This window comes from Melospiza melodia, unplaced genomic scaffold (assembly GCF_035770615.1).
Source record: "Melospiza melodia melodia isolate bMelMel2 unplaced genomic scaffold, bMelMel2.pri scaffold_269, whole genome shotgun sequence".
NCBI lineage: Eukaryota > Metazoa > Chordata > Aves > Passeriformes > Passerellidae > Melospiza > Melospiza melodia.
The window spans coordinates 87,971-103,775 of record NW_026948591.1 but is presented as its reverse complement, the minus strand read 5'-3'; the positions used below and the strand labels follow the sequence as shown (position 1 = coordinate 103,775).

General features: G+C 61.8%; 1 protein-coding gene across 1 annotated transcript; it reads left to right on the top strand.

The window, feature by feature from the left end:
- Positions 1 to 605: 605 nt before the first annotated feature.
- Positions 606 to 15,404, top strand: LOC134433822 (ubiquitin-like modifier-activating enzyme 1; the record flags this gene model as incomplete). The annotated part of the gene is given in 13 exon segments (XM_063182531.1): positions 606 to 771; positions 3,064 to 3,210; positions 3,213 to 3,259; positions 5,070 to 5,134; positions 6,887 to 7,082; positions 8,529 to 8,603; positions 9,506 to 9,695; positions 10,997 to 11,085; positions 11,182 to 11,274; positions 12,035 to 12,226; positions 13,151 to 13,252; positions 14,060 to 14,160; positions 15,166 to 15,404. Coding segments are annotated over 13 exon segments (1,599 nt in total), but the record flags the coding sequence as incomplete, so codon positions are not given.
- Positions 15,405 to 15,805: the final 401 nt, after the last annotated feature.

Here is a 15,805-nt window from a genome sequence, read left to right as displayed (position 1 = left end):
TGAGTTTTGTGCTCATAAGTTTCTTGGCCAATATTAATGATCAAGTTTTGTGCTCAACATTAACGGTTGAGTTTCTTGGCCAATGCCACTGATTGAGTTTCTTTGGTCAACGTCAACAATTAGTTTTTCGATTAATATCAATTACACTTTTGTACTCAACGTCAACAGTTGAGTTTCTTGGCCATTGTCAACAATTCAGTTTTGTACTCAGTGCCAGTAGTTGAGTTGTTGGCCAACACCAACGGTTGAGTTTCTTGGCCAACATCAACAATTGAATTTTGTGCTCAACATCAACAGTTGAGTTTCTTGGCCAACATCAACAATTGAATTTTGTGCTCAGCATCAACAGTTGAGTTTCTTGGCCAACATCAACAATTGAATTTTGTGCTCAGCATCAACAGTTGAGTTTCTTGGCCAACATCAACAATTGAACTTTGTGCTCAGCATCAACAGTTGAGTTTCTTGACCAATGTCACCGATTGAGTTTCTTGGCCAGCATCACCAATTGAACTTCTGAGATGCGTCAACGCCTTAGGAAAGGGGCGTGGCCCAGCAGGGCGTGTCCCGAGGGGCGTGGCTCACCTCCCCGCTGTCCCCACCCACAGAAGCTGAAGTCGGAGCGGGCGGCGGCGGCGGCGCGGGAGATGAACCCGGCGCTGCGCGTCAGCAGCCGCACCGACCGCGTGGGCCCCGACACCGAGCGCGTCTACGACGACGACTTCTTCGAGGGGCTGGACGGCGTGGCCAACGCGCTGGACAACGTGGACGCGCGTGAGCGCGGGGGGCTGGGGGCCACCGAGACCCCTGGGGGGCTGGGGGGACCTTTGGGGATTCCCCTTGGGGGCTATTGGGACCCTTGGGGGGGCTATGGGGACCCTTGAGTGTCCATGGGGATTCTTGGAGGTCTATAGGGATTCTTGGGGGGCTATGGGGACCCTTGAGGGTCCATGGGGATTCTTGGGGGGGGCTATGGGGACCCTTTGGGGGTCCCCCTTGGGGTGTTCTGGGGACTCTTGGGTGTCTATAGGGATTCTTGGGGGGCTATGGGACCCTTGGGGGTCTGTAGGGATTCTTGGAGGGCTATGGGACCCTTTGGGGGTCCCCCCTTGGGGTGCTCTGGGGACTCTTGGGGGGTATAGGGATTCTTGGGGGGCTATGGGGACCCTTAAGTGTCCATGGGGATTCTTGGGGGGATTATGGGGACACTTGAGGGGTATGGAGACCCTTGTGGGGCTGCCCCATAGCCCCTGCTTGTGCCCCAGGTCCCTCGTAGCCCTGGAGTGCCCGGTATTAGAAAATGCCCCATGTTTGGGGGTGCCCCATATCGGGTCCCCTATAACTTCTGGGTGCCCCATAACCCCCAGAGATCTAGACAGTGTGTACTGTGGGGTGTCCCATGTCTGGGGGTGCCCCATAGGCCGTGAGGGTGCCCTGTACCCCCCTGGGATGCCCCACAGCCCCTGGGCTGCCCCATAACTGCCCCACACCCTGTGGGCTGCCCCATAACTGCCCCACACCCCCTGGGCTGCCCATAACTGCCCCACAGCCCTGGCCGTGCCCCATAACTGCCCCACAGCCCCTGGGCCATGCCCCATGAACTGCCCCACAGCCCCTGGGCTGCCCCACAACCCCTGGCCGTAGCCCCATAACTGCCCCACAGCCCCTGGGCCGTGCCCCATAACTGCCCCCACACCCCCTGGGCTGCCCCATAACTGCCCCACAGCCCCTGGGCTGCCCCACAACCCTGGCCGTGCCCCATAACTGCCCCACAGCCCCTGGCCGTGCCCCATAACTGCCCCCACATCCCCTGGGCTGCCCCATAACTGCCCCACAGCCCCTGGGCCATGCCCCATAACTGCCCCACACCCCTGGGCTGCCCATAACTGCCCCACACCCCCTGGGCCGTGCCCCATAACTGCCCCACAGCCCCTGGCCGTGCCCCATAACTGCCCCACGCCCCGGGCAGGGCTGTACATGGACTGATGCTGTATTTACTGTAGGGTCCCTATATGACCCTGGTCATACCCCATATCTAGGGGTGCCCTACAGCCCTTTGGGGTGCCCCACACCCCCTGGGCTGCCCCATAACTGCCCACACCCCCTGGGCTGCCCCATAACTGCCCCACAGCCCCTGGGCCATGCCCCATAACTGCCCCACACCCCCTGGGCCGTGCCCCATAACTGCCCCACACCCCCTGGGCTGCCCCATAACTGCCCCACAGCCCCTGGGCTGCCCCATAACTGCCCCACACACCCTGGGCTGCCCCATAACTGCCCCACAGCCCCTGGGCTGCCCCATAACTGCCCCACACCCCCTGGGATGCCCCATAACTGCCCCACAGCCCCTGGGCTGCCCCATAACTGCCCCACAGCCCCTGGGCCATGCCCATAACTGCCCCACAGCCCCTGGCCGTGCCCCAGAACTGCCCCACACCCCCTGGGCTGCCCCATAACTGCCCCACACCCCCTGGCCGTGCCCCATAACTGCTCCACAGCCCTGGCCGTGCCCCAGAACTGCCCACAGCCCCTGGCCGTGCCCCAGAACTGCCCAACACCCCTTGGGCTGCCCCATAACTGCCCAAGCCCCTGGCTGCCCCATAATGCCCCACAGCCCCTGGGCTGCCCCATAACTGCCCACTGCCCCTGCCGTGCCCCAGAACTGCCCCCACAGCCCCTGGGCTGCCCATAACTGCCCCACTGCCCCTGGCCGTTGCCCCATAACTGCCCACAGCCCCTGGCCATGCCCCATAACTGCCCCACAGCCCCTGGCCGTGCCCCATGACTGCCCCACAGCCCCTGGGCTGCCCATGACTGCCCCACACCCCTTGGGCTGCCCATAACTGCCCCACAGCCCTGGGCTGCCCCATAACTGCCCCACACCCCCTGGGCTGGCCCCATAACTGCCCCACGCCCCCGGGCAGGGCTGTACATGGACTGATGCTGTATTTACTGTAGGGTCCCCTATATGACCCTGGTCATACCCCATATTTAGGGGTGCCTACAGCCCTTTGGGGTGCCCACACCCCCTGGGCTGCCCCGTAACTGCCCCACACCCCCGGGCAGGGCTGTACATGGACCGGCGCTGCGTTTATTACCGGAAGCCGCTGCTGGAGTCGGGCACGTTGGGCACCAAGGGCAACGTGCAGGTGGTGATCCCGTTCCTGAGCGAGTCCTACAGCTCCAGCCAGGACCCCCCCGAGAAGGCCATTCCATCTGCACCCTCAAGAACTTCCCCAACGCCATCGAGCACACGCTGCAGGTGCGTCCAGGTGTGCCCACGGCTGTGGGGGGCACCCTGGGGGGGCCCAGCTGGGTTTTTTTTTTGGGGGGTTTCCAGATGGTTGTGTGGTGTTTGAGGGGTGCTGGAGAGCACAGGGGTCTTGTTTTGGGGGCATCCAGACTCTGGGTTCCGTGGTTTGGGGGGGTTCTAGATCTGGGCTTGTGGTTTGGGGGGGTCTTGGACGCTGGAGTTGTTGTTTTTGGGGGTCTTGGACACTGGGTTCTGTGGTTTTTGGGGTCCTGGCTTCTGGTTTGGGGGTTCTGAACAATAGGCTGTGGTTTAGGGAGTGTCCTGGATTACTGGGGTCCCATTTGAGGGGATCCAGACTCAGTGTTCCCTGATTTTGGGGGTCCTGGACACTGAAGTGCATGTTCTGGGGGGTCCTGGACACTGGGGTTTTGTTTTGGGCCATCCCAGACTCTGGTTTGCTGCTTTGGGGGTTCTAGATCTGGGTTGTGGTTTGGGGGGTCCTGGACACTGGACTTGTTGTTTTTGGGGGTCTTGGACACTGGGTTCTGTGGTTTTGGGGGTCCTGGCTTCTGGTTTAGGGGTTCTGAACACTGGGTTGTGGTTTATGGGGTGTCCTAGACACTGAGGTCCCAGTTTGGGGGATCCCAGACTCCTTATTCCCTGGTTTTGGGGGTCCTGGACACTGAAGTGCACATTTTGGGGTGGTCTGGACACCAGGGTTGTTCTTTGGGGGTCCTGGACACTGGGGTTCTGTTTTGGGGCATCCCAGACTCTGGGTTTGCTGCTTTGGGGCGTTCTAGATCTGGGGTTGTGGTTTGGGGGGTCCTGGACACTGGAGTTGTTTTTGGGGGTCTTGGACACTGGGTGCTGTGGTTTTGGGGGTTCTGGGTTCTGGTTTAGGGGTTCTGAACAATAGGGCTGTGGTTTAGGGGGGTGTCCTGGATACTGGGGTCCCATTTGAGGGGATCCCAGACTCGGTGTTCCCTGGTTTTGGGGGTCCTGGACACTGAAGTGCATGTTTTGGGGGGTCCTGGACACAAGGGTTGTGGTTTTGGGGCATCCCAGACGCACAGTTCCCTGGTTTGGGGGGTTCTGGACCTGGGTTCTGGTTCTGGGGGTGTGGACACTGCACTCCTTATTTTTGGGGGGGTCTGGACACTTGACTCCCCATTTTGGGGGGTTTTGGTTTGGAGACACTGGGTTCTGGTTTGGAGATTTCCTGGGCATGCAGTTCCCATTTTGGGGTGTCCTGGGCACTGCAGTTCCCGTTTTGGGGTGTGCTGGGCACTGCAGTTCCTGTTTTGGGGTGTGCTGGGCACTGCAGTGCCCGTTTTGGGGTGTCCTGTGCACTGCAGTGCCCGTTTCGGGGTGTGCTGGGCACTGCAGTTCCCGTTTTGGGGTGTGCTGTGCACTGCAGTTCCCGTTTCGGGGTGTGCTGGGCACTGCAGTTCCCGTTTCGGGGTGTGCTGGGCACTGCAGTTCCCGTTTCGGGGTGTGCTGGGCACTGCAGTTCCCGTTTCGGGGTGTGCTGGGCACTGCAGTTCCCGTTTCAGGGTGTGCTGGGCACTGCAGTGCCCGTTTCGGGGTGTGCTGGGCACTGCAGTGCCCGTTTCGGGGTGTGCTGGGCACTGCAGTGCCCGTTTCGGGGTGTGCTGGGCACTGCAGTTCCCGTTTTGGGGGTGTCCTGTGCACTGCAGTGCCTGTTTTGGGGTGTGCTGGGCACTGCAGTGCCCGTTTCGGGGTGTGCTGGGCACTGCAGTGCCCGTTTTGGGGTGCCCCCGGTGCCAGGCCCCCCCCAGTGACCCCCCCATTGTTGCAGTGGGCGCGTGACGAGTTCGAGGGGCTCTTCAAGCAGCCGGCCGAGAACGTGAACCAGTACCTGATGTGAGTGTGGGGGGGTGGGCACCCCAAATCCCAATGGAGCCCCCCCAAATCCCACAGGAATCCCCCAAGGACCCCAAATCCCTGGAGGGGACCCTGTGCCTCATTGAGATCCCCCTTAACTCTCCACTCCTTTTCCCTGGAGACCCCAAATTCACCCCTTTGGGATTTCCATAATGCCCTGCACCCCTTTTCCCCGGGGACCCCAAAGTCCTGGAGGGGACCCTGAACCCCCATAACCCCCGAACCCCCATAACCCTCTGTACCCCGTTTTCCCCAGGGACCCCAAGTTCCTGGAGCACACCCATTACCCCTGCACCCCCATAACCCCTGTGTCCATTCTCACCCCATTTCTCCCCCCAGGGACCCCAAGTTCCTGGAGCGTACCCCTTAACCCATTGTCACCCCCTGCACCCCGTTTTTCCCCAGGGACCCCAATATCCTGGAGTGGACCCTGCACCTTTTGACCCCCCCATAACCCCCTGTACCCCCTTTTTCCCCCAGGGACCCCAAGTTCCTGGAGCAGATCCTGTGACACCCCTAACCCCCTGTGACCCATTGCCACCCCCTTTTATCCCCAGGGACCCCAAATTCCTGGAGCATACCCCTAAACCCATTGTCACCCCCTGCACCCCCTTTTCCCCCCAGGGACCCCAAGTTCCTTGAGCAGACCCTGCACCTGGCGGGAACCCCTGTGACCCCCCCTAACCCCTGCACCCCCTTTCCCCCAAGCCACCCCTGTGACCCCCTGCACCCCATTTTTCCACCCAGGGACCCCAAGCTCCTGGAGCGCACCCTGTGACCCATTGTCACCCCCTGCACCCCCTTTTCCTCCCAGGGACCCCTGTGATCCCCTGCACCCCCTCTTTTCCCCCAGGGACCCCAAATTCCTGGAGTGCACCCTGTGACCCATTGTCACCCCCTGCACCCCCTTTCCTCCCTGGGACCCCAAGTTCCTGGAGCGGACCCTGTGCCTTGCAGGCACCCCTGTGACCCATTGTCACCCCCTGCACCCCCTTTTCCCCCCCCAGGGACCCCAAGTTCCTGGAGTGGACCCTGCACCTGGCAGGCACCCGTGACCCATTGTCACCCCCTGCACCCCATTTTCCTCCCAGGGACCCCTGTGACCCCCTGTACCCCCTTCTTTTCCCCCAGGGACCCCAAGTTCCTGGAGCGCACCCTGTGACCCATTGTCACCCACTGTCACCCCATTTTCCCCGCAGGGACCCCAAGTTCCTGGAGTGGACCCTGCACCTTTTGACCCCCCATAACCCCCTGTACCCCCTTTTTCCCCCAGGGACCCCAAGTTCCTGGAGCGCACGCTGTGACCCATTGTCACCCCCCTGCACCCCATTTTTTCCCCCAGGGACCCCAAGTTCCTGGAGCGCACGCTCTGCCTGGCGGGCACCCCTGTGACCCATTGTCACCCCCTGTGACCCCCTGCACCCCATTTTCTCCCCCAGGGACCCCTGTGACCCCCTGTACCCCCCTCTTTTCCCTGCAGGGACCCCAAGTTCCTGGAGCGCACCCTGTGACCCATTGTCACCCCCTGTGACCCATTTCCCCCCCAGGGACCCCAAGTTCCTGGAGCGCACGCTGCGCCTGGCGGGCACCGCTGTGACCCATTGTCACCCCCTGTGACCCCCTGCACCCCATTTTTTCCCCAGGGACCCCAAGTTCCTGGAGCGGACCCTGCGCCTTGCAGGCACCCCTGTGACCCATTGTCACCCCCTGCACCCCTAATTCTCCCCCCAGGGACCCCAAGTTCCTGGAGCGGACCCTGCGCCTGGCGGGCACGCAGCCGCTGGAGGTGCTGGAGGCCGTGCAGCGCAGCCTGGTCAGCGACCGGCCCCACGCCTGGCCCGACTGCGTGGCCTGGGCCTGCCGGCACTGGCACCGCCAGTACAGCAACAACATCCGCCAGCTGCTGCACAACTTCCCCCCGGGACAGGTGGGCACCGCATAATTAATTAATTACCTCATTAGCCCGGATTAGTGACGCTATTAATTCCATTAGTTACCTTATTTACCCCCGTTGCTTCATTTACTCCTACCTTATTTACCCCAATATCTGCCAGCTCCTGCACAACCTCCCCCTCGGGACAGGTGGGCACCTGATAATTATCTCATTAGCCTGGTTAATTATCTCGTTAGCCTGGATTAATGATGCTATTAACCCCATTAGTTATCCTGTTTACCTCCATTACTTCCTTTACCCCAACCGCATTTACCCCAACATCCGCCAGCTGCTGCACAACTTCCCCCTGGGAAAGGTGGGAGAGCTTCATTAACTTGTTAATATAATTAATTACATCATTCACCCTAATTAATTTCCCTATTAACCCCATTAGTTACCCTATTTACCCCCATTGCTTCATTTACCCCAACCACTTTTACCCTGACATCTGCCCACTGCTGCACAACTTCCCCCTGGGACAGGTGGGAGAGCTTCATTAGCTCCTTATTTAATTAATTACCTCACTAGCCCAGATTAATTACCATATTAACTCTACTAGTTACCTTATTTACCCCCATTGCTTCATTTACTCCTACCTTATTTACCCCAATATCTGCCAGCTCCTGCACAACCTTCCCCTCGGGACAGGTGGGCACCTGTTAATTATCTCATTAGTCTGGTTAATTACCTCGTTAGCCTGGATTAATGATGCTATTAACCCTATTAGTTACCCTATTTACCCCCATTTCTTCATTTACCCCAACCACATTCACCCCAACATCCGCCAGCTGCTGCACAACTTCCCCCCAGGACAGGTGGGACTTAATTAACTTGTTAATTTAAGTAATTACATTTTTAGCCCAGATTAATTACCCCATTAATCCCATCAGTTATCTCATTTACCCCAATCAATTACTCATTTACCCCAACAGCCACCAGCTGCTGCACAAATTCCCCCCAGGACAGGTGGGAGTCCCTTAATTAACTCATTAACCCAGTTAATTACATTGTTAGCCCCAATTAATAACTGCAGTAACCTCGTTAGTTACTTCATTTACTCCAATATCTGCCAGCTGCTGCACAACTTCTCCCCAGAACAGGTGGCAGAGCCTTCGTTGCCTTGTTAATTTAATTAATTGGATTAATTACCACATTAACCCCATTAATTACTTCATTTACCCCCATTCCTTCATTTACCCCAACACCTGCCAATTAATTACCTTGTTAACCCTATTAATCACTTCATTTACCCCAATATCTGCCAGGAGAATAGGGGAGCACCCCTTGATTACCTTATTAACGTAATTAATACATTGTTACCTAAACATTATTAATATAAAATTAATACATTGTTACCTAAATTGGCTCATTAACTCCAATTAATAGCTCATTAATCTCAATTAATGATCTCATTAACTCTGATTTCTTTCTCCCTTGCAGAAAACGAACTCGGGCACCCTGTTCTGGTCGGGGCCCAAGCGCTGCCCCCACCCGCTCGTGTTCGACCCCGACAACGTGAGTGGGGTCACCCGGGGGGGGGAGGGGCAGTGCCACCTGTGCCACCTGTGGGGGAGGGGCAGTGCCACCTGTGCCACCCTTTGGGCCCACGGTCCCAAAAATCATTTTTGGGAATTGTCGGTCATTGTCGGGTTCCAGTTTTTGGGTGCCATCTGTGCCCCTCTGGGTGCCACCCCTGCCCTGTGGGTGACACCTTTTCCCTTCTGAGTGCCACCTGTCTCCCATGGGTGCCACCATTGTCCCTCTGAGTGCCCGCCATGCCCCCTAGGTTCCAATCCTCACCTCTCTGGGTGCCCTCCGTGCCCCTCTAGGTGCCCCCTGTGTCCCTTTGGGTGCCACATGTGCCCCATGTCCTGCAGCCCCTGTACCATGGGTGCCCCCTGTGCCCCCGTGGGTGCTACCCATGCCCCTGTGGGCGCCACCTCTGCCCCATGATGCCACCTCTGCCCTTCTGAATGCCACCTGCTCCCCGTGGGTGCCACCTCTGCCCTTCCGAGTGCCACCTGTGCCCTGTGGGAGCCACCTGTGCCCTTCTGGGTGCCCCCCGTGGGTGCTACTCATGCCCCTGTGGGTGCCACCCATGCCCTTGTGGGTGCCACCTCTGCCCCTCTGAGCGTCACCTCTGCCCCATGGCACCACCTCTGCCCTTCTGAATGCCACCTGCTCCCCGTGGGTGCCACCTGCCCCCCGTAGGTGCCACCCCTGCCCTGTGGGTGCCACCCCTCACCTCTCTGGGTGCCATCTCTGTCTTTCTGAGAGCCACCTGCCTCCTCTAGATGCCACCCCTGCCCCGTGGGTTCCACCCCTGACCTCTCTGGGTAGCCCTGTGGGTGCCCCCCGTGCCCCTCTGGGTGCCCCCCGTGCCACTTTGGGTGCCACCTGTGCCCTGTGCCCCGCAGCCCCTGCACCTGGACTACGTGGTGGCGGCGGCGAACCTGTTTGCGCAGAGCTACGGCATCGCGGGCTCGCGGGACCGGGCGGCCGTGGCCGAGCTGGTGCGGCACGTGCGGGTGCCCCCGTTCGCGCCCAAGGCCGGCGTGCGCATCCACGTGTCCGACCAGGAGCTGCAGAGCGCCAGTGCTGCCCTGGGTACGGCATGGGGGGCACTGGGGGCACTGGGAGAGGGGCTGGGGGCACTGGGACAGGAGCTGTAGAGTGCCAGCACCGCGCTGGGTACGGCACGGGGGGCACTGGGAGAGGGGCTGGGGGTAACTGGGGGCACTGGGACAGGGGCTGCAGAGCGCCAGCACCGCGCTGGGTATGGCATGGGGGGCACTGGGAGAGGGGCTGGGGTCACTGGGGGAACTGGGATAGGGGCTGCAGAGCGCCAGCGCCGTGCTGGGTACGGCGTGGGGGGCACCAGGGGCACTGGGAGAGGGGCTGGAGGTAACTGGGGGCACTGGGACAGGAGCTGCAGAGCGCCAGCACCGCGCTGGGTACGGCACGGGGGGCACTGGGGGGCACTGGGAGAGGGGCTGGGGGCACTGGGACAGGAGCTGCAGAGTGCCAGCGCCGCGCTGAGTACGGCGTGGGGGGCACCAGGGGCACTGGGAGAGGGGCTGGAGGTAACTGGGGGCACTGGGACAGGGGCTGCAGAGTGCCAGCGCCGCGCTGGGTACGGCGTGGGGGGCACCAGGGGCACTGGGAGAGGGGCTGGAGGTAACTGGGGGGCACTGGGGACAGGGGCTGCAGAGTGCCAGTGCTGCCCTGGGTACAGCATGGGGGGCACTGGGAGAGGGGCTGGGGGCACTGGGAGAGGGGCTGGGGGTAACTGGACCAGGAGCTGCAGAGCGCCAGTGCTGCCCTGGGTACAGGATGGGGGCACTGGGGACACTGGGAGAGGGGCTGGGGGCACTGGGGGGCATTGGGACAGGAGCTGCAGAGTGCCAGCGCCGCGCTGGGTATGGCACTGGGGGTACTGGGAGAGGGGCTGGGGCACTGGGGGCACTGGGAGAGGGGCTGGGGGCACTGGGACAGGAGCTGCAGAGTGCCAGCGCTGCGCTGGGTACGGCATGGGGGGCACTGGGGGCATTGGGACAGGAGCTGCAGAGCGCCAGCGCAGCACTGGGTATGGCACTGGGGGGGACTAGGAGAACTGGGGGGGTACTGGGAGAGGGGCTGGGGGCACTGGGTGAGGGGCTGGGAGCGCTGGAGAGCTGCCAACGCCACACTGGGCACAGGCTGGGGCCACTGGGACTACTGGGGTCCTGGCAGTGCCACTGTGGGTGAGGGACTGGGGGGGTCCCACAGGTACCGTGGGGTGTTAGGGGAGTCCCACAAGATGCTGTGGGGGTGCCAAGGGAGTCCCACAGGTGCCATGGGGGTGCCAGGGGGTCCCACGGGTGCCAGGAGGTGCCAGGGGTCCCACGTGTCCCCCTCTCTCCCCACAGATGACGGGCGCCTGGAGGAGCTGAGGGCGTCGCTGCCCAGCCCCGCGGAGCTCCCGGGGTTCCGGATGTTCCCCATCGACTTTGAGAAGGTGGGTGCTGCCCCCATGGGTGCTGCCCCCATGGGTGCCCCCCAGCCACCCCTGGGTGCCCCCTGCCCACCCTCACCCACCCCTGGCTGTCCCCAGGACGATGACACCAATTTCCACATGGATTTCATCGTGGCCGCCTCCAACCTGCGGGCGGAGAACTACGACATCCCCCCGGCCGACCGCCACAAGGTGGGCACTGGGAGCACTGGGGGATACTGGGAGCACTGGGAAGGGGCTGGGGGGCACTGGGAGAGCACTTGGGAGGGACTGGGGGAGCACTGGGGGATACTGGGGAGGCACTGGGGGATACTGGGAGCACTGGGAAGGGGGTGGAGGATACTGGGGGACACTATGGGGGCATTGGGGGAGCACTGGGGAAGAGCTGGGGGATACTGGGGGACACTGGGGGATACAGGGAGCACTGGGGAGGGGCTGGAGGATATTGAGGGAGCACTGGAGAGGGACTGTGGGATACTGGGAGCACTGGGGGAGCACTGGGGAGGGACTGGAGGATACTGGGGGGACACTGGGCAGGGCAGCAGTGTCACTCCAGATGAGAAGCTGGGAGCACTGGGGATACTGGGAGGCACTGGGAATGCTGGGGGGGCTGCTAATGTCGCCCTGGTTGAGGGGTTGGGAGCATTGGGGGCACTGGGAGGCACTGGGGGGCTGCTAATACCACACTGGGGGAGGGTCTGGGGGGATTGTTGGGGTGTCAAGGGTGCTATGGGGCTGTTATGGGTGCTATGGGGTTATTATGGGTGCCGGGTGTGCTTTGGAATATTCCAGTGATTATTCTGTAATGAGTGGGGCACACACAGACCCCATATGGACCCCACAGTGGGGCTGTGGGGATTCTGTGAATCCCTCAGCCTGATTTTTGGGGCCATCCCCCAAACCCTAAATCCCTTTTTTGTTTTTTTTTTTTTTTTTTGTGTCTCTCCCCCAGAGCAAACTGATCGCAGGGAAGATCATCCCGGCCATCGCCACCACCACGGCGGCCGTGGTGGGCCTGGCGTGCCTGGAGCTCTTCAAGCTGGTGCAGGGGCACCGCCGGCTGAGCTCCTACAAAAACGCCTTCCTCAACCTGGCACTGCCCTTCGTGGGCTTCTCCGAGCCCCTCGCCTGCCCCCGCAACAAGGTGGGCACTGCCAGGGCCGGGGGGCGAGGGCACGGCGGGTTTGGGGTGGCTGGGAGGTGCAGGGAGAGGGGGTTTGGGGTCCTGTGGGGCAGGAATCACATCCAGAGGGGGTTTGGAGTTGCAGTGGGGCTGGGGGTCACTCCCAAAGGGCATTTGGGGTCACAGTGGGGCTGGGGGTCACTCCCAAAGGGCATTTGGGGTGGCAGTGGGGCTGGGAGTCCCTTCAGGACAAGATTTGGGGTCACAGTGGGGCTGGGGGGTGTGGGGAGAGGGGATTTGGGGTCACAGTGGGGCTGGGGTCACTCCCAGAGGGGATTTGGAGTCGCAATGGGGCTGGGGGGTGTGGGGAGAGAGGATTTGGGGTCACAGTGGGGCTGGGGGTCACTTCCAGAGAGGATTTGGGGTCACAGTGGGGCTGGAGTTCCCTCCCAGACAATACTTGGGGTCGCAGTGGGGCAGGGGACACTCCCAGCAGAGATTTGGGGTCACAGCAGGGCAGGGGACACTCCCAGCAGAGATTTGGGGTCACAGTGGGGCAGGGGACACTCCCAGAGGGGATTTGGGGTCACAGCAGGGCAGGGGACACTCCCAGAGGGGATTTGGGGTCGCAGTGGGGCAGGGGACACTCCCAGCAGAGATTTGGGGTCGCAGTGGGGCAGGGGACACTCCCAGAGGGGATTTGGGGTCGCAGTGGGACAGGGGACACTCCCAGAGGGGATTTGGGGTCACAGTGGGGCTGGAGTTCCCTCCCAGACAATATTTGGGGTCACAGTGGGGCAGGGGACACTCCCAGAGAGGATTTGGGGTCGCAGTGGGGCAGGGGTCGCTCCCAGCAGGGATTTGGGGTCACAGTGGGGCAGGGGTCCCTCCCAGAAGGGATTTGGGGTCCCCCCCTGGCTCTGACCGTCCCCACCGTGTCCCCAGTACTACGAGGTGGAGTGGACGCTGTGGGACCGGTTCGAGGTGCAGGGGCTGCAGCCCGACGGGCAGGAGATGACCCTGCGCCAGTTCCTCGCCTACTTCAAGGTACTGGGAGCAACTGGGAGGGACTGGGAGGGGGGCAGGGGACAACTGAGGGACCCCAACCAAGAGGGGAATGCTGGGAAATGGGGAAAGGTCAATCCTCTGTGGTGGCCCATGTCCCCAAGGCTGCAGGGTTCCCGTGGTGGCCGATGTCCCCAAACCCTGCTGACCCCTGTGATGGCCGATGTCCCCGTGTCCCCAAGGCTGCAGGGTTCCCGTGGTGGCCGATGTCCGATGTCCCCAAACCCTGCTGACCCCTGTGATGGTCGATGACCCCTGTCCCCATGTCCCCAAGGTTGCAGGGTTCCTATGGTGGCCGATGTCCCTGAACCCTGCTGACCCCTGTCTGTGGTGGCCCATGTCCCCAAGGCCATGGGTGCGCCCTGTGGTGGCCAATGTCCCCAAGGCCATGGGGTTCCTGTCGGTGCCCCATGGTGGCCAATGTCCACAAGCTCCACTGACCCCCAAGGTGGCCGATGTCCCCAAGCCTCGCTGACCCCTGTGGTGGCCGATGTCCCTGAACCCCACTGACCCCTGTGGTGGCCACTGTCCCCAAGCCTCGCTGACCCCTGTGGTGGCCGATGTCCCCAAACCCCACTGACCCCTGTGGTGGCCACTGTCCCCAAGCCCCACTGACCCCTGTGGTGGCCACTGTCCCCAAGCCCCACTGAGCCCTGTGGTGGCCAATGTCCCCAAGGCCACGTGGGTCCCATGGGTGCCCCATGGTGGCCAATGTCCCCAAGGTCACAGGGTTCCCATGGTGGCCACTGTCCCCAAGCCCTGCTGAGCCCTGTCCCCATGTCCCCACAGAAGGAGCACCGGCTGGAGATCACCATGCTGTCCCAGGGCGTGTCCATGCTCTACTCCTTCTTCATGCCGGCCGCCAAGCTGCGCGAGCGCCACGACCAACCGTAGGGACACCGGGGACACTGGGACATACCAGGGACACGGGGGACATGGGGACATTTGGGTACTGGGGACACAGGTGGGGTCCAGGGCAGGGTTGGAGGAAGGGCACAGCCTGTGGTTGGGGGACATGTCCCAGGGGTGGGGACAGGGCGTGGCTGTGTCCCCTCCCTCTGTGTGCCCTGCCACTCCCTTCCTGTCCCCAAAGGATGACCCGTGTCACATGTCCCTGCCGTGTCCCCCGGTCGCCATAGGCTGACAAGAGACCATGTCCGTGCTACATCCCGTGTCCCCTCAGAATGACAGAGGCCACGTCCCCCATGTCCCCTGTCTCTGCAAGATGGCAGAGACCAAACCCCATCTCCCACCCCACCCCCCCAGGATGACCATGCCCCATGTCCCTGCAATGTCCCCTGTCCCCGCAATGTTCCCAATGTCCCCTATCCCCCCAGGATGACCATGCCCCATGTCCCTGCCATGTCCCCTGTCCCCACAGACTGACAGAGGCCATGCCCCCTGTCCCTGCAATGTTCCCAATGTCCCCTATCCCCCCGGGATGGCCGTGCCACATGTCCCTGCCATGCCCCCTGTCTCTGCCACGTCCCCCATGTCCCCTGTCCCCACAGGATGACCATGCCCCATGTCCCTGCAATGTCCCCTGTCCCCACAGGATGACAGAGGCCATGCCCCCTGTCCCCGCAATGTTCCCAATGTCCCCTATCCCCCCGGGATGGCTGCCATGCCCCCTGTCTCTGCCATGTCCCCCATGTCCCCTGTCCCCATAGAATGACCATGGCCCTTGTCCCTGCCATGTCCCCTGTCCCCATAGAATGACCATGCCCCATGTCTCTGCCATGTCCCCTGTCCCTGAAAGATGACAGAGACCAAGCCCCATGTCTCCCCTGTCCCTGCAGGATGACTGTGCCCCCTGTCCCTGCCACGTCCCCACAGGATGACAGAGGCTGCACCCCCTGTCCCTGCCATGTCCCCCATGTCCCCTGTCCCCGCAGGATGACAGAGATCGTGACGCGGGTGTCCAAGAAGAAGCTGGGCCGCCACGTCAAGGCGCTGGTGTTCGAGCTGTGCTGCAACGACGACAGCGACGCCGACATCGAGGTGCCCTACGTGCGCTACACCATCCGCTAGGGGGCGCCCGGCCCCGCCCCTCCGCCCGGCCACGCCCCCCGCACAGGCCACGCCCCGTCACGCCCCGCCCCTCTCCCATAGTCGTTGTTGTGTCGGCCCCGCCCCCTGGGTGGGGGTGGGGTCTGGGGGCGGGGCGAGGGCCCCACCCAATAAACATAGACCTTGGCAAAAAGGGGGCGTGTCTGAGTCACGTGGTGCTGGCACGGCTGGCATGTGACAGCGGTGACAATTGACCCTATGGTGGCACTCCTGTGGCTGGCATGTGATAACAGTGCCACCAGCATGGCCAGCACGCGACAGCAGTGACAATTGACCCTATGGTGGCACTGCCGTGGCTGGCATGTGACAGCGGTGACAAATGATCCCGCAGTGCCACCAGCATGGCCAGCACTTGACAGCGGTGACAATTGACCCTATGGTGGCACTCCTGTGGCTGGCATGTGACAGCGGTGACAATTGACCCTACGGTGGCACTCCTGTGGCTGGCATGTGACAGCAGTGACA